General features: G+C 44.8%; 1 protein-coding gene across 1 annotated transcript in view; it reads left to right on the top strand.

Moving 5' to 3' along the window:
- The window catches only part of LOC126088430 (aminopeptidase N-like), a 168,901-nt gene that overhangs the window by 123,351 nt on the left and 21,250 nt on the right, over positions 1-24,300 (top strand). The window contains exons 11-13 of the mRNA XM_049906574.1: positions 892-1,166; positions 10,087-10,277; positions 19,262-19,429. Of these exons, the coding sequence (XP_049762531.1) occupies positions 892-1,166; positions 10,087-10,277; positions 19,262-19,429 (634 nt within the window). The remainder of the gene's footprint in view (positions 1-891; positions 1,167-10,086; positions 10,278-19,261; positions 19,430-24,300) is intronic.

The following is a 24,300-nucleotide window of genomic DNA, read 5'->3' as shown; positions in this document are numbered from 1 at the left end:
ATAGTTGGCTGCTTGGCCAACACACAGGCTTCGCTGAATTTTATTTCTTTTCCGCAGTCATGGTGATTCGGGAGCACGAGCGTTACATTCGTCTAGGGCAACACAATAAATCCGCAGTGGCAGAACATCACCATGACTGCGGAAAAGAAATAAAATTCAGCGAAGCCTGTGTGTTGGCCAAGCAGCCAACTATGACGAAACGCAAAATCAGAAAGGCCATCGAAATTCTCAAACACCCTAACAACATGAACAGGGAGGATGGACTCAGGCTTGCCCCATCTTGGCTGCCAGCAATCAGAGCCCAACAGACCGCACTGTCAACACGAGGCACGAGCACCACCGGCGAGTAACTGCCGCCGCGCGGCCGACGTCCAGCAGTTGGGAAACACACAGCAAACTTCTCATTCGACGGTGGCCACCAATCATGGCACATAACACAAGAGCCAATGGACAACAGAGGTCACGTTCTCCCTCCACCGCAATAACCTATTAAAATAAAGTTCCCTCTCCTTCTTCCTTAAGTGACCAATAAACCAACTACCTTTTTAAAATTATGACGTAATGGCATGCGCAGTGAACACTAACAACAAAATATAAAGGACACTGCATAGCTAGAACGCACCATAAGACCCAGAAGAAGGCCGCTGCAATCGTGGCCGAAACGTTGGCTTTTCTATAGCAGCAGTAGTTTTTACATTATGACGCGGTACCAAACCCAGAAAACTTTTATGTCGACTGACTCTGGCCGCGGAAGCCTACGCAATTACACTTATATCTTGTTTACGCGATACTATCGCATTCTCTATTTGTGCATATCGCTATACCGTGACTTTTGTTACCTCAGTGTATGTGATGTTAGTCTTGTGAAGCCGACGCGACGCTCGCCCGCAGGTTTCTACCGCGTGCTGTACGAGGCGGACGCGTGGGCGCAGGTGTCGTCGGCGCTGCAGCAGAACGCGTCGGCGCTGCCCGTGCTGACGCAGGCGCAGCTGGTGGACGACGCCTTCTGGCTGGCGCGCGCCGGCCTGCTCGACTACGGCGTCGCGCTGGACACGACGCTGCACCTCGCCCAGGTGGACGACTACGTGCCGTGGTCGGCCGCGCTGGGCGTGCTCTCCTACCTGAAGGACCGCCTCTACGGCGGGGACCACTACGGCAACTTCAAGGTAAGTGCCAGAGGCAGCTCAGTATTTGGACTGATGATAAATATCGATAAATCGATACGTCCACGTTTTTTTTTCAAAAGTATTGTTATATTCGGCCCGCATCTCGTGGTCGTGCGGTAGCGTTCTCGCTTCCCACGCCCGGGTTCCCGGGTTCGATTCCCGGCGGGGTCAGGGATTTTCTCTGCCTCGTGATGGCTGGGTGTTGTGTGCTGTCCTTAGGTTAGTTAGGTTTAAGTAGTTCTAAGTTCTAGGGGACTGATGACCATAGATGTTAAGTCCCATAGTGCTCAGAGCCATTTGAACCATTTTTTTGTTATATTCGGAGATACCTTTCCCTCCTCGAAATCGGTGAATCGATCCTCAAATGACAATATAGAGTGCCGATATATTTACTTCATATTATATTTTTACGCAATTTTCGATAAATATTTGAAGTTGTTATTTTGAAATTGTAGAGAACATAATTTTACTTTTCCTGTGTGAAAGAGTCTTACTACTTTTTGAGCTTTTATCACGTCCAGTCTTTCTCTTTGACTGTGTGAAGCAAATATACAGGGTGGTCCATTGATCGTGACCAGGCAAAATATCTCACCAAATAAACACTAAACGAAAAAGCTACAAAGAACTAAACTCGACTAGCTTGAAGGGGGAAACCAGATGGTGCTATGGTTGGCGCCTTAGATGGCGCTGCCATAGGTCAATCGGATGTCAACTGCGTTTTTTAAATAGGAACCTCCATTTTTAATTACACATTCGTATAGTACGTAAAGAAATATGAATGTTTTAGTTGGACCACTTTTTTCGCTTTGTTATAGATGGCGTTGTAATAGTCACAAACATATGGCTCACAATTTTAGACAAACAGTTGTAACAGGTAGTTTTTAAATTGAAATACAGAACGTAGGTACGTTTGAACATTGTTCCAGTGTGATACATGTACCTTTGTGAACTTATCATTTCTGAGAACGCATGCTGTTACAGCGTGATTACCTGTGAATACCACATTAATGCAATAAATGCTCAAAATGATGTCCGTCAACCTCAATGCATTTGGCAATACGTGTAACGACATTACTCTCAACGGCGTGTAGCTCGCCATCCGTAATGTTCGCACATGCATTGACAATGCGCTGACGCATGTTGTCAGGCGTTGTCGGTGGATCACGATAACTAATATCCTTCAACTTCCCCCACAAAAAGAAATCCGGGGACGTCAGATCACGTGAACGTGCGGGCCATGGTATGGTGCTTCGATGACCAATGCACCTGTTATGAAATATGCTATTCAATACCGCTTCAACCGCACGCCAGCTATGTGCCGGACATCGATCATGTTGGAAGTACGTCGCAAGTCTGTCATGCAGTGAAACATCTTGTAGTAACATCAGTACAACATTACGTAGGAAATCAGCATACATTGCACCATATAGATAGCCATCGATAAAATGGGGGCAACTTATCCATCCTCCCATAATGCCGCACCGTACATTAACCCGCCAAGGTCGCTGATGTTCAGCTTGTCGCAGCCATCGTGGATTTTCCGTTGCCCAATAGTGCATATTATGGCGGTTTATGTTACCGATGTTGGTGAATGACGCTTCGTCGCTAAATAGAACGCGTGCAAAAAATCTGTCATCGTCCCGTAATTTCTCTTGTGCCCAATGGCAGAACTGTACACGACGTTCAAAGTCGTCGCCATGCAATTCCTGGTGAATAGAAATATGGTAGGGGTGCAATCGATGTTGATGTAGCATCCTCAACACCGACGTTTTTGAGATTTCCGATTCTCGCGCAGTTTGTCTGCTTCTGATGTGCCGATTACCTGCGACAGCAGCTAAAACACCTACTTGGGCATCACCATGTATTGCAGGTCGTGGTTGACGTTCCATATCTGGCTGAACACTTCCTGTTTCCTTAAATAACGTAACTATCCGGCGAACGATCCGGACACTTGGGTGATGTCGTCCAGGATACCGAGCAGCATACATAGCACACGCCCGTTGGACATTTTGATCACAATAGCCATACATCAACACGCTATCGACCTTTTCCAAAATTGGTAAACGGTCCATTTTAACACGGGTAATGTATCACGAAGCAAATACCGTCTGCACTGGCGGAATGTTACGTGATACCACGTACCGATACGTTTGTGGCTATTACAGCGCCATCTATCACAAACCGAAAAAAGTGATCCAACTAAAACATTCATATTTCTTTACGTACTACACGAATACGTAATAAAAATGGGGGTTCCTATTTAGAAAAACGCAGTTGATATCCGTTTGACCTATAGCAGCGCCATCTAGCGGGCCAACCATAGCGCCATCTGGTTTCCCCCTTCAAGCTAGACGAGTTTCGTTCTTTGTAGTTTTTTCGTTTGACACTTATTTCGTGAGATCTTTGGCCCGGTCACGAACAATGGACCACCCTATATGATTACTTTTAGGAGATGGCTACATGCTGTCCCCTTACAAGTTCCTAAATGGCACACTAGCCTATATTTAACATTAATGAACATAGTATTTTTCAATCATACTCATAGAATTACATTCAAAAGCAGTTTTTTATGGGCTAAGGATTTTTAAATTAAAAATTCGTCCATAGCATAAAAGGAATTATTCATAAAAAATGATTTAAGATCAGATTTAAACTAGTTAACTGATTCTTCCGTTACTTCTCGATAGAACATGTAGTGTGGGTATTATACAGGATTAATTTATTTGGTTAACTGTAGTTCGGATCATTTGATGATGGGCTTGTAAGCTAAAAACTGGTTAGCTGAAAAAAATTGGTCTGTAGCACATCTAAAACATTGTGCTTTTCATTTACAAGTTTTGAATTTGTTTTCATACTTGTCAGACATTTTATGCTACTCGGCAGTGCATCTATCGCGAAAAATGCATGTTGACTTCCTCACAGTGGTCGTGAAACAGACTCACCGCTTGCGCTGGATGCTATTTAAAATCTCATATCGCAAAGAAAATAGGCAACAGACAATAGTAGCTCTACCTTTAACGGCTAACATCAATGTGTATTCCGCAGCAGTTCTGGAAGGACCACCGTATGTAGTAGCTAAGTCGGCACACCTAACAGCCAACCATGTCTCGCAGGTGTATCTGAGAGCTGGTTTCTCAGGATGGGGCAGGATAATGTTACGATTGTGGATGGTGCCGTAATCAGTTTCTCTCGGTTGCACAATAAATACGTAAACTTTATTTCAAGAAATTAAAATTTTAAAACAATCTCTTAAAGAAACACATTTGACTGTGTGACGGCTGAAGGTCTTATCACAGGAAAAATTCCATAATTCCACCAACAATAACCTCGAACAGCAAACGGCTGAAGACCTGAATTAGAAGTCAGAACAACACTTTCAAATAGCACACATTAAGATAAATACTTCGTTTTAAAACGAACAGTAACACAGCTGAAGGCCTTATTACCAAGGAAGTGAAATTACTGCTCGGCTGAAGGGCACACCAACAATAATTAGAAAATTACAAATATCCTTGAAACAAATATCACAATCTAAGGAATAAGTTCAAGCGGTTCTCAGCAAGTGTTCCTAGGATCGGCCTGGGAAGGTAACTCAAACATGAGGTAAGGAGAGATAGGCAGCCAAGAGTTGTACTCACGTAACAGGATGGCAACTCAAAAAAGGGGCAGCTTAAGCGCCGACAGACCGACTAACCAATCCGCCTAAGGTCCGATCACCGGCACAACGATGGAATATTTTTAGGCAAGGGCGAAGAGAGAGATAGCACTACGTCTTCAGAAAACCTGCTGCGCCCCCAACCGACCTGATGTCCGTTCGCAACTCACCAAATCCAGTACACAGACAGCATTAAAATAACTGCTCATTCAAAACCAGAAGATACACACGGATCCGGGGAAACAATTCCACCAACAAAATGGTTCAAATGGCTCTGAGCACTATGGGACTTAACATCTATAGTCATCAGTCCCGTAGAACTTAGAACTACTTCAACCTAACTAACCTAAGGACAGCACACAACACCCAGCCATCACGAGGCAGAGAAAATCCCTGACCCCGCCGGGAATCGAACCCGGGAACCCGGGCGTGGGAAGCGAGAACGCTACCGCACGACCATTTCCACCAACAACTCACAATCCTAAAACCAGTCACTGTGAAACAACACGGACGAATTATAAGTCGTCACAAACACAGAGAAGCCAGAAGCGGTCGGAAGACCAAATGCACGTCGGCCGCTGCGATGACCGACCGAACGACCAACCAACGGTCGTCCCTACTCAAGTCAGGCACGGGAAAGATCCCAGTATAAATCGTCGACTGACAACTTATTGTCTTACAACTCCACTCCTTCGACACACGACGACGCGGAAATAGTAGAGGCCGCTTCAAAGGTGGTACCACAGTACGTGCTATCGATAAGAGCTGGTGCTGCTGCTAACGGACAGACAAGGCGAGCAAACGTAGTGGCGCCAGTGAACACACTAAAAAAACGAGACGCCACTATCGCTATTACAAGAGGACAAGCTATGAACGGCATCAACGCGAGCCACACACGGCTCATTATCCAGGCGTGTGTATGCGTTCCAATTCCTGCAGAGCCTTGGCTTCAACAGAATTAGCCATCTTGGCGATTATTAGCACCACTTTTATGCAATAGCGTTATGGGCTAGCGAAAATCGTAAGAAAATATCTCTATACATGTGCATCACTGTTATCTGTTTATCATCTCACTGCCACATTCACTTTAGGAATAAAACTGGAATACAACGGCGCCACTCACTGGCTGCAAGCAAGGTATCTTTGGAGAATTAGACAATGTTTTGTTTTCCAACGTTGTATGGCTTTATCTCTGTGACAAGTGACTGTTCATGTCGGTGAACATAATCGCTATACCGTGTGTGTTGACTTGTCGAGTTTGCTTTGCATTGTTTAGCTGTTCAATTTTGCGTATTTGACGAATTTTGCTCGTACCTGTTTTACGTATTTGGTTTGTGGATATCAATAGGCCCCGTTTCAGCAGTCGAGTGTTTTAAAAAAAAGTACAATGAGTGGAAGAAGAACCCTTTTGTTGTTTCGAAGGGAGATGCTGCTCAGACTGCTTCACAGACGACTCCAGATGAATGTGATAGAACTACTTCCAGCAAGAAACTTTGTGACAGGAAAGAAAAATTTGAAAACTATGAAAGTGACAGTAACGATGTGAATGAAATAATTAACATTTCCTTGCTCTCTAATATTTTGAAACATAGCGTGTTATTCCAAGTTTGTTATGAAAGAGTACTGGAATTGAAAATAACTTCACACATTGGTTTGGCATGTAAAATGTTATTGAAGTGTAACTCATGTGCTGTAGAAGTTTTGTTTTGTAATTCTAAAAGTATTCCTCATAGTGGTAATAGTGGAAAGAAGGTGTGTGATATAAATGTTAGGCTAGTGTATGGCTTGCGTTGCATTGGCAAAGGCAGTGCTGCAGGGACAATGTTATGAGCAATTACGAACTTTACAAAACCACGAACCAAGTTTTGATTTTACAATGAATTGGTGGGATCTTCTGCTGAAGATATTGCTCAAGCAACAATGAATAAAGCAGTTGAAGAAGCTGTGACAGATAATGGAAATTGTAGAGATTTAACTGTTGCTTTAGATGGATCAAGGCAACGTAGAGGTCATAAATTTCTAAATGGAGTTGTGACAGTTACCAGTGGAGACAGATGCAAAGTAACTGATGTTGCTATTCTCTCAAAACATTGTAGATGTAAGGGCAATGCCAAGGACGAACATAGTGAAAGTAGTGAAGCAAATTTTCACGGCACGAGAGGAGCAATAGAAGCAGCGAGAGTGAAAGCAATTTTTTTCCAGATCACAGGAGTGGTATAATGTATGATGCACTAACTATCTAGGACATGGTGATCCTAAGGGATATAAAGCTGTAGAGTAACTCAATCCTTATGGCAATGAAATTCACATTAAAAAAACAGGAGTACATTGGACATGTGCAGAAGCACATGGGGGCTCGCTTGCGCAAACTAAAGCAGACATTAGGATCTCAGAAGCTTAGTAATGGTAATACCCTTGGAGGAAGAGGAAGATTGACAGATGAAGCAATGGGTGTTCAAGCAGGCAAAATACAAGAAGCATTGAGCATATGAGGAGAGCAGTATGCGCATTATTTCTTCATACTGCGTCAACAAATGAGCACCCACAACATGCACTGCGCCCCACAAGTGATGACTCATGGTGTAAGTACCAATCAGAAAAGGAATACGCCCATAAAAATAGTGTGCCAAACGCTGTAATTGATGTAATTAAGCCCATACGCAGAGATTTATCACAGCCAAGTTTATTGGAAAAGTGCTTACATGGGAAAACACAAAATCCAAATGAAAGTGTAAATAATTTAACTTGGATTAGGACTCCCAAGAAAGTGTTTGTACAGATAAAACATTGGATTTTGGAGTGTATGAAGCAGTGGCAACATACATTGCAGGAAACATTAACAAATGTGATGTGCTGAAACGTTTAGGTTTCCAACCAGGACACAACACCATTTCCACAATGCACCCAATTGGTGAAGAAAGACTAAGAGGTGTAGGAAGAAGAGACAAAAGCCTACAACATGCAGCAAAAAGGAAGAAGAGGCCAGTGAAAAGGAAACTAAAACTGGAGAAAGAAGAGAATGATGATAATCCATCATATGGGGCAGGAATGTATTAAAAAACTTTGGAAGCCATTTCCCGTAACTTTAAAATTTTCATCTTTGAGGAAAATTTTCTCAAAACATGAAATTTATACACAATATTGTTTACTTCTTTTCCTTCATTTTTATAACAAATTGTAAAAAAAATGTATAGTTCAAAAGTTATAGAAGAAAAAGTGCAAAATTTTAGTGAAAAAAATAAGGATCTTAAAAAATGTAAAACAAATTGTAAAAAAATGTGTAATTCAAAAGTTATAGAAGAAAAAGTGCAAAATTTTAGTGAAAAAAATAAGGATCTGTTTAAAAAATGTAAAACAAACACCAATAAATATTTCTTAACATGGCATTATAGTTTTGTAGAGAAATATTCACTGAACATGTAGTCCAAATTTCAGAGCAATATCTTTAATGGTTTTAAAAAAAATGTTCCTTCTATTTGCTAAAATTAACGTGGAGGAGATGGATCGTTCCGGCTCCCCTTAAATAGGGCTCCGCAGACGGCGCGACAGCAGAGGAGGTCCCCAGTAAATCGCTTGCAACGCTTGGCTAACCTGTTGCCAGCGTCTCGACACCCGCATTGTCAAGCGATCTGAAAATTACGTCGTGTTCTCGATCACAGCTTTGTACTGGTTTACTTTGAAGGTGAACGAGCTGGTTGTGAACACCATCTTCATATAGGACGTCGAAAAACATCCCATTTTACGCAACGAAAAGCTTCCAGGTTACTGAAGGAGAGATTTAACAGAGAAAGCAGGGTGTGAAATGGGACGAGAATTTCATATTACATGTGCAATGTACTGTACATCTATTGTTTAGAGTAAAGTTAACGATACGTCAGAGGAAGCAAATCTACAAGAGATAGCAAATTATACCGATAATATTCTTTTGTACTACTAGCAGCCTTTGACATTTTGTAAAATTACACTATCAAGTGAAAACGAACAGTGAGAAAGCCACATCTCTCTGATACGTGTAAACACACTGGTGTTCTCATGCAAATGATTTAACGAGCACAAGTCTTCAGCACCATATTTCTGCGTATATAAATCTGAAGATATGTGAGTTTTCAAAATAAAAGTAACGATGGGTTATGGCGGAAGAAATCAACCGCGCCAAAACACTGTAGTACTGCTTAGTCGTTCTGTAAAGAGCTATGAATTTCGAATCTGTCCTTTAGAGCTTCTTGGCTGCTACATACAGTCTGCTGTTTATATTTCTTTGGATGTGCGGAAGAATCCGGGATTTTCTGCGTTTTCTTATTCAATAGTAATAATAACAGAGAACCACACCTTCCTCTGAGCTAAAATCTGTCCTCAACATGCCGTGTGTAACAGAAATATGCTCGATTGCGGCAAGCAGTACTCCCTCTCCTACAAGCAACTGCAGTTTCTCATTTCTGAGGTGCCTTCTCTGCGGAACTGCGTTGCCAGCTGGTCGGCAACCAGTTGCCAATGTAGGTTGCCTGACAGTTGCGTCCCCTTTCAGTTGCTCCGTGTGCGGACGGCCTTACCATTCATTCTTACTTATATTGATTACTGGATTGATCATCCTGTTCTTTAACCTTATTGATGCCCACGCTAGCTTTCTTCAGAAAAAAATCTTTGGAAGATTTGAGAAGTTTTCAGTCTGAACGTAACGTCTTCAACAAAGTTTTCGTTGCAGACTATGTACAACAAAATCTCTCGGATCCAAAAGTTTTTTAGTTCATAGACTAAGATCCCTTTTTTAAGAAAATTATGACCGCTTTTGGATTTGATAAAAACCCATTCTTTGATCTGTTTAAGGCATCGAAGTAATACGAATCTGTACATATAATTTTCCAAAAACAAAGGCACTTCTCATAGCGAACTAACTCGTCAGCTCAGTAATTATGCACGTCACAAAAGCTAATAGTAGCACATGAATGAGGCAGTTACAAAGTTTACTTACTCTTACGTGATGTGGAAACATCGGCCAGCAGCAGTAATAGCAAATAAAGTTATTTGTGATAACTTGGCCGGCCGCGGTGGTCTAGCGGTTCTGGCGCTGCAGTCCGGAATCGCGGGACTGCTACGGTCGCAGGTTCGAATCCTGCCTCGGGCATGGGTGTGTGTGATGTCCTTAGGTTAGTTAGGTTTAAGTAGTTCTAAGTTCTAGGGGACTTATGACCTAAGATGTTGAGTCCCATAGTGCTCAGAGCCATTTGAACCATTTTTTGTGATAACTTGATGCTTTCATTGTTTCAGACTTACATGTTGGAGTTGTTGAGCCCGCTGTACGAGAAGTTCAAGAATTTCGAAGTAAGCTCAGAAATGTCGCACACGGATCGTCTGCTAATGGAGAAAGTGCTTACGTGGGTCTGCGAACTAGGGGACACCTCATGCCAGGAAAAGGCTGCCGAGATCTTTGGCGACATCACAGGAGATGGGAGCAGCAGGTGAGTTGATCTCAAGACACATGCGCAGAAGTTTTCCTCAGGGTAGCTTCCCACGATAAAAAGGTGACATGAAACTTTTAAACTTTTTTTTTGCCTTAATGCAAATATTATCTTGAGGAATAAGGCAATTATGTATTTGCTGAGTGATCCATAAGCGAAAGATGGTATATTCTCAGTCGATAGATAAAACAATAGCTAATCTGTTGGCTGTCGTGCGGCAGTTAAGTGGCTTTGCCCTATCTCTGTCGCCTTTGTGGCGCTTGAACTCCTAACCACGAAGAACATCCCAGTACCGTAACACCACCTGCTCTCTTCTTAACTGTGGGCTGTCTAAACGTCTTTTCTACAGTCATGGACTGTGCAGCTGGTCCCGGCGGACGTTCGAGTCCTCCCTCGGGCGTAGATGTGTGTGTTTGTCCTTAGGATAATTTAGGTTAAGTAGTGTGTAAGCTTAGGGACTGATGGCCTTAGCAGTTAAGTCCCATAAGATTTCACACACATCTAAACGTCTTTTGAGGAATGGCAGCCCATTCTTCCTCGTTCCGAAATCAGAGAAGCTTGTGATATTAGCTAGTGATGTCACACGCTGGGGTGTGCAGCAAAGTCGACGCCATAAACTCATACCAAAGGTGTTCTGTTGTGTTCGGGGTGGGACTCTGGTGGGCAGGCAGTCCATTTCAGGAATGTTGTTATCGAAAAAACATTGCCTTAAACATGATGCTCTACAAATCGGTGTCATGTTGATACAAACGGACAACGTCTCTGAACTGTTCCTCTGTTGTACTTGAAGCTGTATAATGTGTTCATATCCTTTCGCATTTACCATTGTCTTAATCACAACTAGAGTCTACATTCTAACCACGAAGAACATGCCAGTACAGTAACACGACCTACTCTGTAGTTAACTGCTGGCATTACGTATGATGGCAGGTAGCATTCTCCAGGCATTCGCCCAACCCAAACACTTCCACCGGACTGCCACTGGGTACAGATGTTTCAATCATTTGTAGTCGTCCACTGTCGAATGGCCTAGTGTTTGGACCACCTCAAGCGTCCACAAGCACTGACTGCAGAAATGTGCGCCGTATGAGGAGCTGCTCGATCGTTGAAACACATTCTTTTTAACACTCTACGCATAGTCATTATGCTAGCCGGACTGCTCGCAGCACTTCGGAACTCCCACGTGAGTCCTTCCGCTCATTTCATGCGACTTTTTACAACCACATTCTGCAAAGCTCGACGGTCCCTGCGTGGTACTTATTTAGCCGTGGTTGTTCCTTCGCGTTTCCACTTCACTTGTGTAGCCTTAGAGGGTTGAAATGTACCTGATAGATTTGTCACTCATGTGACATCCAGTGACTATGGTCCGGTTGAAACTACTTGATAGTTGACACTTCACGCGTTGGAGCTGGTTTCCTCCCTCAAAACAGAGCGCTCAATGTCAGTCCCGAACTGTTCGCTGTTACCAAGTTGCCAGACTGGCACAACAATTGGTCATTTCACTTCCAGTTCCTTATCGGCATTCTTTCCTGAGGTGTGTGTATCTCGAATCATGGGTCTGGTTTTTTTTTCGTATTTCAACACACATGATAAGTACATCAAACAAAACACACACACACACACACAACGACTCCAGTGCAATAAACAAGCTTCATACGCAGCACTAACCAGACACTACCGGATATTTCCGCACAAGATACGGTTCAGCGTCACAGATACAGTTATCGTAATCAGAGAGATCGGCTTACATTAGATTAGCTTCCCACAATATTGCATGAAGCCAAATTTTTTAAGACTGGAATTCATCGTCGTGAGTGGGACCACAGTTATAAACATAAGTGCTTAATCTAGAATTGTAGCATAGCGCAATGGGCAATCTATAAACCTGACGTGTAAAAGGGTTAGATTCGAAACTCAGCAAATACAGTGCGATTTTTTTTATTTCAAAAAGAGCTTGATTTCTAAAAGCGTTTGAATATTATTTTTATTCAATTAATTGGCTCAAACGTAATAATTTATTTCTAATACTTTACAGCGTCATTACATCATCGTATTGGTTTTTTTATTTGCTCTTTTTTCTCCTGTCATGCTTTTTGCGTTTGGAACCGGCCTGTGTTACCCATAATCTGCAACCAAGTGTCAATCAGGACAGCTCATCGGGTGGTAATGCTGCAGCTCCTGAAGTCAATGTGAAGATAATTTCACGTTGGTTAGTTGGTTGGTTTGTGGGAGGAGACCAGACAGCGAGGTCATCGGTCTCATTGAATTAGGGAAGGACAAGGAAGGAAGTCTGCCGCGCTCTTTCAAAGAAAACACCCTGACATTTGCCTGAAGCGATTTAGGGAAATCGCGGAAAACCTAAATCAGGACGGCCGCATGGCGACCTACGCTGCCGTCCTCCCGAATATGAGTGCAGTATGCTTACGACTGCGCCACCTCGCTCGGTGATGATTTCAAGTAACCAATGAGAAATTACGGTCTGCTTTTAGCGCTAAAATTGAATTTCTTCTGTCTTAAACTTTGCTCTTTGACCTTAGCATTAATCGCCGTGAACAAAGCGAAAGTGATTTTACACTGCTGGCCATTAAAATTGCTACACCACGAAGATGACGTGCTACAGACGCGAAATTTAACCGACAGGAAGAAGACTCTGTGATATGCAAATGATTAGCTTTTCAGAGCATTCACACAAGGTTGGCGCCGGTGGCGACACCTACAACGTGCTGACATGAGGGAAGTTTCCAACCGATTTCTCATACACACACAGCAGTTAACCGGCGTAGGCTAGTGAAACGTTGTTGTGATGCCTCGTGTAAGAAGAAATGCGTACCATCACGTTTCCAACGTTGATAAAGGTCGGGTTGTAGCCTATCTCGATTGCGGTTTATCGTATCGCGACATTGCTGCTCGCGTTGGTCGAGAACCAATGACTGTTAGCAGAATATGGAATCGGTGGGTTCAGGAGGGTAATACGGAACGCCGTGCTGGATCCCAACGGCCTCGTATCACTAGCAGTCGAAATGACAGGCATCTTATCCGCATGCTTGTAATGTCTAGATCAGGCTGTTCCAGCTCGTCGGCTCCGTTGTGAGCCGCGGAGCGCTCCCTGCTCCAGGGAGACGTGTCGCTCGCTGTGACCATTCAAGTGGGCCCGCACGTCGGCAGGTGGCATGGCAGGCTGAGGCAGGCGGCAAGGCAAGCGTTTTCATGTGCCAGTTGCGTCTTACAAGATCGACAACCTCATACTTTTAGCTCCTAAGACGTGGTGACATGCCACACCAGGAAATACTATGTCCAGGAAATAAATAAGAAACAACTGTTTTATAAGAAATTGCATACTAAATTTGTTGGGCCTCTGTAGCTTGACTTTTCTTTTCATTACAAGATCGAAAATATCAGGCGTCAAAGTGCTCACAGCGGTAATGCGGAGGATGGCCTTCATTGTTGCATCCTGAAGAAACGATCGTTCCTTACTTTTTACTCTTTTCATTGCTGAGAAAAGCTGCTCACAACAATACGTAGATCCAAACATGCCCATGATCTGGGCAGCATTGTTGTGAAGCTTGGGAAATGTTTTTTGCTGTAATGAACGATACCATCATGACAAATCCAACATGTTGTAGCACCTGTCTTTCAACAAAGTTGAATTTTGCTAATCAATAATCTCCAAATGAAGTGATGATGACAAGTCATCGGGGGAAACTGAAAAAGGAATGCTGAACACCTTAAGTTCCAATTCCAAACTAGTGAGGTCTCGGAATCGTGTTTCAAACGACGTGATGAGCTGCTTTAACTTTGCTTGGTAATCGCCGAAAGTAGTACCTTCAGGTAGTTTTAAAGAAGCAAGACGATTGAAGAACGTTAAATGTCCATTATTCATATGCCTCTCAAATAAACGTAACTTTTGCATGAACGCTTTGATCTGGTCGTGCATGTCAACTATTAGCTGCCCTTTGCCCTGCAATGACAGATTTACATTATTTAGATGCATAGTTATGTCAGCTAGGAACGCGAGCTCTGATATCCATTTTATATCTTTCAGAAAACGCATTTCTTCCCCTTTCATTTCGAGAAAAAGGGTTATTTCCTCACGAATGGCAGAGAAAACATCAAGAAATTTTCCCCGACTCAGCCAACGAACTGTACTGTGGTAAGGTATATCCCCATACTCCGCTTCCATATCTTTCAGGAATCCTTTGAATTGGCGATGATTCATACCGTGACGCCGCACAAAATTCACACACTTCACGACATCTTTCATTACGCCATCTAGCTCTATTGTTTCAGCGCACAGTGCCTCTTGGTGAATAAAACAATGAAGAGTCAAAATGTCTTTCCCGAATTCGTCCCTGAGTTTATTTTTCAAACGAGAAGCATAACCTTGGTGACACCCGATCGTTTGTGGTGCACCGTCTGTCGCTACAAAATGGAGCTTATCCCACGGCAAATTCATCTTGTCCACTGATTCACAAACAGCTTCAAAAATGTCACGTCCTGTTGCGGTGTATTCGAGTGGTACCACATCCAAGAGTTCTTCAGTTACTTGCAGATCCATGTCGACACGACGCACGAAGACTGCAAGCTGAGCACAGTCCGATATGTCGGTGCTTTCGTCAGGCGCTAGCGAAAATGCAACAAAGCTCCCCTCCTTTTTCCTGAACTATGTCTCTAAATCCGCTGCCATGTCTAGGATTCGACGAGACATTGTTTGCTTCGACAGGCAAACCCCTTCAATTGCCTGCACCTCCCTTGGAAACAAACATTCTGCAACGGCTACCATGCACGATTTTACGAGTGGTCCCACCGAAAACGGCTTGCCACTCGTCGCAATGATGTGAGCCACCCTGCAGCTTGCTCGATTTGCAGACTCAGTAGTGTTTTCTCCGCTCTCATTCACCTGAAAATTATAAACGCATTACAGATCACGAACTATGTTGCATGTTTTGATACCCTCCGTATTACGAAACCGTTTTTAAACTTAACGTCTCCTGGTATGTCGTTCTTAAGCCTGGCCACCAGTTCTCTGGGTGCAACGCCTTCTACCTAATCGTAGTGCGCTGCGTGGAGACGTGTATAATGTCGTTGTATATTGTACCTCTTCGCAGAATTAATTACTTTATGACATACAAGACACTGCGGACGACCATCCCTCTCAATGAATAGAAAGGTATCCTCCAATAGAGGTACAGGGCTCCCGCGGCTAATCATAGCTGTCATTGAACACGGATTATTGCGTCAGTTGCGGCTGCATGCGGCCAGGGGGCAGTGAGTTCGCTTTCCCCCTCCACGCAGGCTCCGAGCTGCCGCAGTGAGCGCTCCGGAGCGCTCCGGCTCACTGGAGCTCGGTTGGAACAGCCTGGTCTAGATCCCTGAGTCAACAGATGGGGACGTTTGCAAGACAACAACCATCTGCACGAACAGTTCGACGACGTTTGCAGCAGCATGGACTATCAGCTCGAAGACCATGGCTGCGGTTACCCTTGACACTGCATCACAGACAGGAGCGCCTGCGATGGTGTACTCAACGATGGACCTGGGTGCATGAATGGCAAAACGTCATTTTTTCGGATGAATCCAGGTTCTGTTTACAACATCATGATGGTCACATCCATGTTTGGTGACACTGTGGTGAACGCACATTGGAAGCGTGTATTCGTCAAGGCCATACTGGCGTATCACCCGGCGTGGTATTATGGGGTGCCATTGGTTACTCGTCTCGGTCACCTCTTGTTCGCTTTGACGGCACTTTGAACAGTGGACGTTACGTTTCAGATGTGTTATGACCCGTGGCTGAACCCTTTATTCGAACCCTGCGAGACCGTACATTTCAGCAAGATAATGCACGACCGCATGTTGCAGGTCCTGTACGGGCCTTTCTGGATACAGAAAATGTTCGACTGCTGCCCTGGCCGCCACATTCTCCAAGTCTCTCACCAATTGAAAACGTCTGGCCTATGGTGGCCGAGCAACTGGCTCGTCACAAATACGCCAGTCACTACTCTTGACTTACTGTGGTATCGTGTTGAAGCTGCATGGGCAGCTGTACCTGTACACGCCATCCAAGCTCTGTTCGACTCAACGCCAAGGGTATCAAGGCCGTTATTACGGCCAGAGGTGGTTGTTCTGGGTACTGATTTCTCAGGATCTATGCACCCAAACTGCGTGAAAATATAATCACATGTCAGTTCTAGTATAATATATTTGTCCAATGAATACCCGTTTATCATCTGCATTTCTTCTTGGTGTAGCAATTTTAATGGCTAGTAGTGTACTTCTGCCGCAGACTGTTGACCGCCGTTTCATCGGATAAATTGCACATCGTGAGGCTGTTGTTAGGTTAGGACGTGAATTTAAATCCTGGCTACAAAACGGGTCGTCTGCCGCAGTTCAGTCGTTGGTCACTTGAAATCAACCGTTGACAGAGCGTCTCTCATTTCTAACCTACCTCGCAGCGGGCGCCTCATTGCAGCGCGTTAGACGTTAACAGCATTTGTGAAGTGACCCGCCCTGTTTGTGTGTAACCTATAACCGAGCGGTAGCCGGGAGCCCATGGTGCAAAACCGTAGCGGCTAGTGACAGACGTCAACTGTCAAGTAATCTTAATCGGACTATTGTCCAGGTCGGAAGGCATTGAGTTCTCCTGACAGACCCATTCTGCTGTTACAGCTTCTCTGCTGACAGCAATTTACTCCCCGCCCCTCCATCTACACTTCTGGGTCTGCCTCTTTTGTCCATATAACTCTCATCAGATAGTGTCGTGAGTACACCTCTTCTGCCCAGATATTCCTGATCAGACAGTGTGTACATCAATTACGTAGTGAGAATGTACTAACGCCAGAAGCTTTCGTAAATTCGACTGTATAAAAAAGGTCACTGACAACATTTTAAAGAGAATATAACATACATATTTAGTAGGCGTTCGCTGCTTTAGTCAGTTCCAATTAAATTCTTCTGTCTTGCAGATCGCGTCGCACAGCGAAATGATAAACCAATGCTTCTGCCGCTAACGCACGCATCCTCCGTCAGGATACGCGCCCAGCTCTAGGATCGAAGATTCGTTACTAGCCGGTCGTTGTGGCCGAGCGGTTCTAGGCGCTTCAGTCTGGAACCGCACTGCTGCTACGGTCGCAGGTTCGAATCCTGCCTCGGGTATGCTTGTGTGTGATGTCCTTAGGTTAATTGGTTAATTAGGTTTAAGTAGTTCTAAGGCTAGGGGACTGATGACCTCAGATGTTGTCCCATAGTGATCAGAGCTATTTGAACCATTTTTGAGCCATTTGTTACCGTAGCAAAGAGATGCCTGAACTCTTTGTATTGGGTTTCGGCGACCCTCGCCACTGGCGAGCTTAGGGATTTGAGAATGCTTTCGATGTACACAAAGTCTTCTCTCGACTGTTCTACTGCACTCTCCGTAGATAAAATTCAAATTATCATCTCACGAAGAAAACTGTTATTGTGCTCTAAATCATACTGTGAAATTCTATTCCATAGCACCATTCAGATTTAAGTTTTAGGTATGTTTCTAAATCATACACTGAAGAGCCTAAGAAACTGGTACACCTGCCTAATATCGTGTAGGATCCCCGAGAGCACGCAAAAGTACCTCAGCACGACGTGACATGGACTCGACTAACGTCTGAAGTAGTGCTGGAGGGAACTGAAACCATGAACCTTGCAAGGCTCTCCATAAATCCGGAAGAGTACGAGGGGTGGAGATATTCCTGAACAGCACGTTGCAAGGCATCCCAGATATGCTCAATACTGATCACGTCTGAGGAGTCTGGCGGCCAGCGGAAGTGTTTAACATCAGAAGAGTGTTCCTGCAGCCATTCTGTAACAGTTCTGGACGTGGGGTATCGCATTGTCCTACTGGAATTGCCCAAGCGTCGGAATGCACATGGGTGCAGGTGATGAGACAGGATGCTTACGTACGTGTCACCTCTCATAGTCGGATCTAGATGTATCAGGTGTCCCACATTACTCCAACTGCAAACACCCCACATCATTACAGAGCCTGTACCAGCCTGAACAGTCTCCTGCTGACCTGCAGGGTCCATGGATTCATGAGGTTGCCTCCATACCAGTACACGTCCATCCGCTCGATGCAACTTGAAACGAGAGTCGTCCGTCCAGGCAACATTTTTTCAGACATGCAATGTCGGTATTGACGGTCCCAGGCGAGTCGAAAAGCTTTGTTCTTTGTTTCGAGCATTCATCAAGGGTACACGAGTGGGCCTTCGGCTCCAAAAGCCCATATCGATGATGTCTCGTTGAATGGTTAGCACGCTGACACTCGTTGATATCTGCAACAATTTGAGGAAGGGGTGCACTTGTGTCACGTTCAACGATTCTCTTCAGTCGTCATTGGTCCCCTTCTTGCCAAATCTTGTTCCTGCCGCAGCGATGTCGAAGATTTGATGATTTACGGATTCCTGGTATTCACGGTACACTGTTGGAATGGCCGTGCGGGAAAATCCCTACTTCATCGCTATCTCGAAGATGCTGCCTCATCGGTCGTGCACTGAATATAACACCATGTTCAAAGTCACTTAAATCTTGATAACCTGCCATTGTAGCGGCAGTAACTGATATAACAACTGCACCAAACACCTGTTGTCTTATATAGGCGTTGCCGACCGCAGCGCCGTATTCTACCTGTTTACATATCTCTGTGTTTGAATACGGATGTCTATGCTAGTTTATTTGGCGCTTCAGTGTAAATGCCACGCCGGCCGCTGTGTTCGAGCGGTTCTAGACGCTTCAGTCCGGCACCGCGCTGCTGCTACGGTCCTGCCTTGGGCATGGATGTGTGTGATGTCCGTAGATTAGTTAGGTTTAAGTAGTTCTAAGTCTAGGGGACTGATGACCTCAGATGTTAAGTCAAATAGCGCTTAGAGCCATTTGAACCATTTTTTTGGTAAATGCCACATCTGACAGTCTACTGGCAGTGTAGTGTATTGGAGCGTTCCTTGTCGATGTTGTAGCGTTGCTGCCGACGTGCGCAGCGTGGTCTACTGCAACGGCGTACGGCGCGGCAGCGCAGACGACTGGCAGCGACTGTGGGAGCACTACCTCGCTACCAACGTCGCCTCCGAGAAAACCTTAGTCATCGCCGCACTCGGCTGCTCAAGCAACGTCACGGTCCTCGAGGAGTGAGTAGCATAGCGCAGAGTATTGGCAGCGATTCGCCTTGCTCGGATAAGCACGCCGCAGAATAAAAAGTGTTGAAGGGTATCTATATGTGAAGTATTCGGTTGGGCATCGGTGCTTTACTTTTCTTTATTATATTTCAATTCCCCATCGGGGCGGGCTGGCAGCTCTTCAGCCGAAAGGCGTAGAACAAACAATAGAAGACATTTGAAAATAACGTAAAGGAGAAAACATGGTGTACATAGATATAACAAAAGGGGGAACATCATGGAAGACAATAGACAAAACAAGGGGCGACTGTAAAATGGAGATCAAAACCGTAAAATGTAGCGCACACAACAAAACCACACACTGGGACAATTAAAAGAACACAGGGCACAGTATAACCTGAGCATGAAAGTATCGTCTGTTTGCGCAGCACATAACAAACACTGACAGAAACACTAAGTACAAAGCCAATTAGAATCACACCTCACAACGCACAGGAGGAACAGCACTAAACACAACCCTGACATGGCACACTGACGATGATCGAAATTGAGGATCTGCCAGGCACAAGGAGATGAGACAGAAGGGAAGAAGGGAGGGAGGGGAAGAGAGGGGAGAGATGGGCAGGGGGCGCGCAGAGGAGGGCCAGGTGGGGAGGGACGTGGGAGGGAAAGAGGCGAGGATGGTGTGCAGGGTCTCAGTGGGGTGGGGAGGAGGAAAATCCGCTGTGGGAGAAGGAGGGGAGAGGAAAATGGGGCCCTGGGGAGGGGGGAACAAGGCCAGATTATAGTTGGAAGGAAGGGTATATGTCATTGCGAAGTTCATCATCTGGGAGGGGGAGGCGCTGGAAATTGCCCTGATGAAGGAGGTGGAGGGTGTGGTGGCAGAGAGAGGGAGGGATACAGCGATAGATGCGCAGCAATGGGTGGGGGGGAGTGGAGAAGAAGGAGGAAACCAGAGGCTAAGGGGGATCAAGCCTGCGGACAATGTAAAGGATGTGGAGATGTTGGAGGAACAAGAGGAGGTGGGGGAAGGGGATGAGTTCATACAGGAGCCGTGTGGGGGAAGGAAGGCAGATATGGAAGGCAGGGTAGAGAACATGGCGTTCGGGGATTTGGAAGGCCTTGTAAAAACGGCTGGGAGTGGAGATCCAGGAAACGCTGGGAAAACAGAGGATAGGATGGATGAGGGATTTGTAGGTGTGGAGGACGATGGAAGGATGCAATCCCCATGTCCAACGAGACAGGAGTTTCAGGAGGCGGAGGCAGGAATGGGTTTTCTGCTGAATGGTCTGGAGGTGAGTGGTCTCGGTGAGGTGACGGTCGAGGGTGAGACCAAGGTATCTCAGGGTAGGTGTGAGCTGGATGGGATGACCATAAAGGGTAAGGTAGAACTCAAGGAGACGGAAGGAGTAGGGGGTGCAGCGTAAGATGATTGCCTGCGTTGTGGAGGGGTTGAGATGGAGGAACTACTGGTTACACCAAGTGGTGAACTGGTTAGGGTGGGTTTGGAGGGTGCGTTGGGACCGTTGAAGGGTAGCACAGAGAGCCAGGAAGGCAGTGTCATTAGCATACTGGAGAAGGTGGACAGGTGGAGGTGGCTTGGGCATATCAGCCGTATACAAGAGATAAAGGAGAGGGGAGAGGACAGAGCCCTGGGGGATGCCAGCAGTGGGATAAATAATAGACATCAGTGCTCGTGGTGAAGGTGAAAAATGCTGTATTCGTTAACATGGAAAGTGGGAAGATGACATGTGGATATACATGAAAGAAAAGTCTTTGATGTTTAAATAAACTGAGTCGCCGGATCTGCACATTTATGATCGCTGAGTACATACGAGGGTTGCCCAGAAAGTAATGCAACGCATTTTTTTTCTCAGCCGAAATCAATGCTACGAATGCGAAACGTTACGTCTGCTGAGAGAGCCCGTCTAGTTTCCGTCACTTCCGACAGATAGCGTAGCTGCAGGACGGTTTCAAAATGGCGTCTGTAGGAGATGCTCGTTACAAGCAACGTGCCGTCATTAAATTTCTCACTGCAGGGAAAGATAGTATGGGGAAAATTCACAAACGTTTGTGTATAGTCTATAGAGCATCTTCTGTCGACAGAAGCACAGTTAGTCGCTGGGCACAGAGGGTGAGGTCATCAGAATGCGTCCGGCGGAGCTCCACGATTTGCAGCGGTCGGGGACATCATCCACGGTTGTCACACCTGACATGTCGCAGTGAGCTTATGTTGTCATTTACGAGGACAGACACAGTGCGACTCGTCAGTTGGCACTGGATCTGTCAATCAGCAAAGGAAGTGGGGATTCAATTATCCGCCCTCTTGGATATTCAAAAGTGTGTGCAAGATGGCTCCCACAGTGTCTAACAGTGGATCACAAATCGCACAGAAAAAACATTTGTCTTGATTTGTTGCAACGTTCTGAAGATGAGGGGAAGGCCTTATCCCGGATTCTGACAGGTGATCAAACCTGGGTTCACCATTTTGAGCCCGAAACAAAAAGACAGCCCTTGGTATGGCGCCATTCCCACTCCCCCAGAAGAAAAAATTCAAAGCAACTGTTTCTGCCCGTAAGGTCATGACCACCATGTTCTGGGACTGTAAAGGTGTGATTCTCATTGATGTGATGCCAAGAGGTGGTACGATTAATTCAGAAGCATATGTCAACACATTAAAAAAAAATCAAGACACGCCTCTGGCGACTTCAGCGCCACAGCAAACCAGCCCTGCACAACTCTGAGGACTGCTGAAGACATCGCAAAACACGGTTGGACAGTGTTGCCTCATCTACCCTCCAGCCGTGACCTAGCCCCCTCGGACTTCCAAGTGTGTGGGCCCTTATGGGATGCCATTCGTGGAAGACATTTTGAAAACGAGGTGGAGGTGATTCACACAGTGATGCACTGGCTCCGCCACCAGGACAAGGATAGGTACCGACAGGGTATACCTGCCACTCTTTCGCTCTGTAAGAAGGCTATAACGCGGGATAGAGATTACGTGGAAAAATAGGGTTCTTAGGTTAAATACGATTCTTTCGTGTGTGTAATTCTCATTACGTTCAGTAAAGAATTGTTGAAGAAAAAAATGCGTTGCATTACTTTCTGGGCAACCCTCGTACTAAATAAATAACTTGGCCATATTCATCTGTTGCACAACGGATACCAGTAGGACGTAAAAATGCAAGCTTGCGAGAGAATACGTAAGCACGTGCTCCGGTAAAAATATCATATTCAGTAAAGACATAACTGATCAACCTAACAAACTAAACAACTAAAAAATGTCTGATCATTGTTATTCTTCGCAACACTCTCAGCTGACTTATCAAATCACATTTACATCTGCGTCTTGGAGACCGCAGCAGGATTGATCATTAATCATGGAAGGGTCAGGGGAATCTTTCAGTGGCGACATTGACGCGCATATAAACATATCATAGAGATTCAGGACAGATATAAGAATAAAGAAAAAGTTCACCAGTGTGCACGTAGTTAGCAAACGGTCGTTCCCTTGGCTTGAGTGCACGGATCAAGTGAACAAGGATTCATCGATAAAAGTAAACCGTTAATAATTGCACCATACACGAAACCCTAAAACTAATTTGGAAGTTTTACCACGAGAATCGCTAACTGTGACATGTAAGGATCGTCACAATCCACGAACATGTGGTCGTGACAAACAAAAATTGTGAATGAAATAAGTGGTACAATTCAGAATAACTAAGCAAATTGGGCAAGATACCTTACTATGAGATACGATCTGTGAACTTAAGGCTCTCAGATCCGTCTTAACACGTGCTGAGACAACAAAGATATGTGGAAATTAGATTACGAACTGAAATCGAAATTAGCGAAGTTTCAGAAATCTTTTCAGTTATACTATACTCGTGAGACCATTAACGAACTAAATCACATTGAACTGAGAAGATACATCAAGCGTCCACATGTTTGAGCAAATGTGGAGCAGAACAATAGCTTGCATGTGTGGTTAAGTGCAACTGTGTATAATGTTCCGAAATTAGCAAGAAAAATTCCGTGTACCACTGAACGAGCAATAAGCAATGAGAGCAGGACGTTAATTTTGACTGGGGTTGAAATCTACAAAAATAAGATATTGAATTGACTATGAATAGGCAAACTCATACTTAGTCGGTCTCGCGTCTCCCGGAACACTGCCGAGAGAACTCTTGTGAAACCCACGGGTCCCGTTCCTCCTGAAGTGTCTAGAGAGCTCCCTGTTGTCTGGTGCAAATATACAAGAGTTTCGTGTAAGGCGAAGAGAAACCTCTTTGGTACTTGGTGCGTGCTTTATAGGGTTGGCTATTCTGCCACAGTAGCAGGCTACTTTTACTCTCACAAATCTACATACTGAATTTTATCTTGTACACTCTCATCCGTGCTCTTCATTCATCAGGTGAGAGGAGGAAAAGATGTACATACTGATACATTGCACATAAATGTACTGAATATACATTTGGGGCTCCGATAATTACCGAAAACCTTAGTGAAAAGTTAAATAAAGATAACATACATTGTAGCCACTACAGACACACTCAGCTGTTCAGTCTTTTTTTAAAAGATAGTTCACAGTTTGCTTTCAGAATTGAGGTGCCAGAGGTGAGGATTTTAAGTTAAATGTGAAGCAAAATCATGAAGAGGCTCATGTAGAGACCTTCCAAAGTCATCTCCAGCAGAAATCGTTCTAATGCCACGCAGCACAGCCTTTCACCTCGAATCTGGTGAACTAGACATTGCACAAGATTCTACAGTTATGTCATATCCAGCTGAAGCCTCTCACTGGTGGTTAAATCCCATAAGATACTTAACGTCAGAGATGTCGGTTGCTAAGTTTCAACAGCTGCTTCAGACTGTTCTGTACTACT

The sequence above is a fragment of the Schistocerca cancellata genome, chromosome 6 (genome assembly GCF_023864275.1).
Source record: "Schistocerca cancellata isolate TAMUIC-IGC-003103 chromosome 6, iqSchCanc2.1, whole genome shotgun sequence".
NCBI classification, from domain to species: domain Eukaryota; kingdom Metazoa; phylum Arthropoda; class Insecta; order Orthoptera; family Acrididae; genus Schistocerca; species Schistocerca cancellata.
The sequence above is the reverse complement of the archived record's forward strand: the minus strand, read 5'-3'. Positions and strand labels throughout refer to the sequence as shown.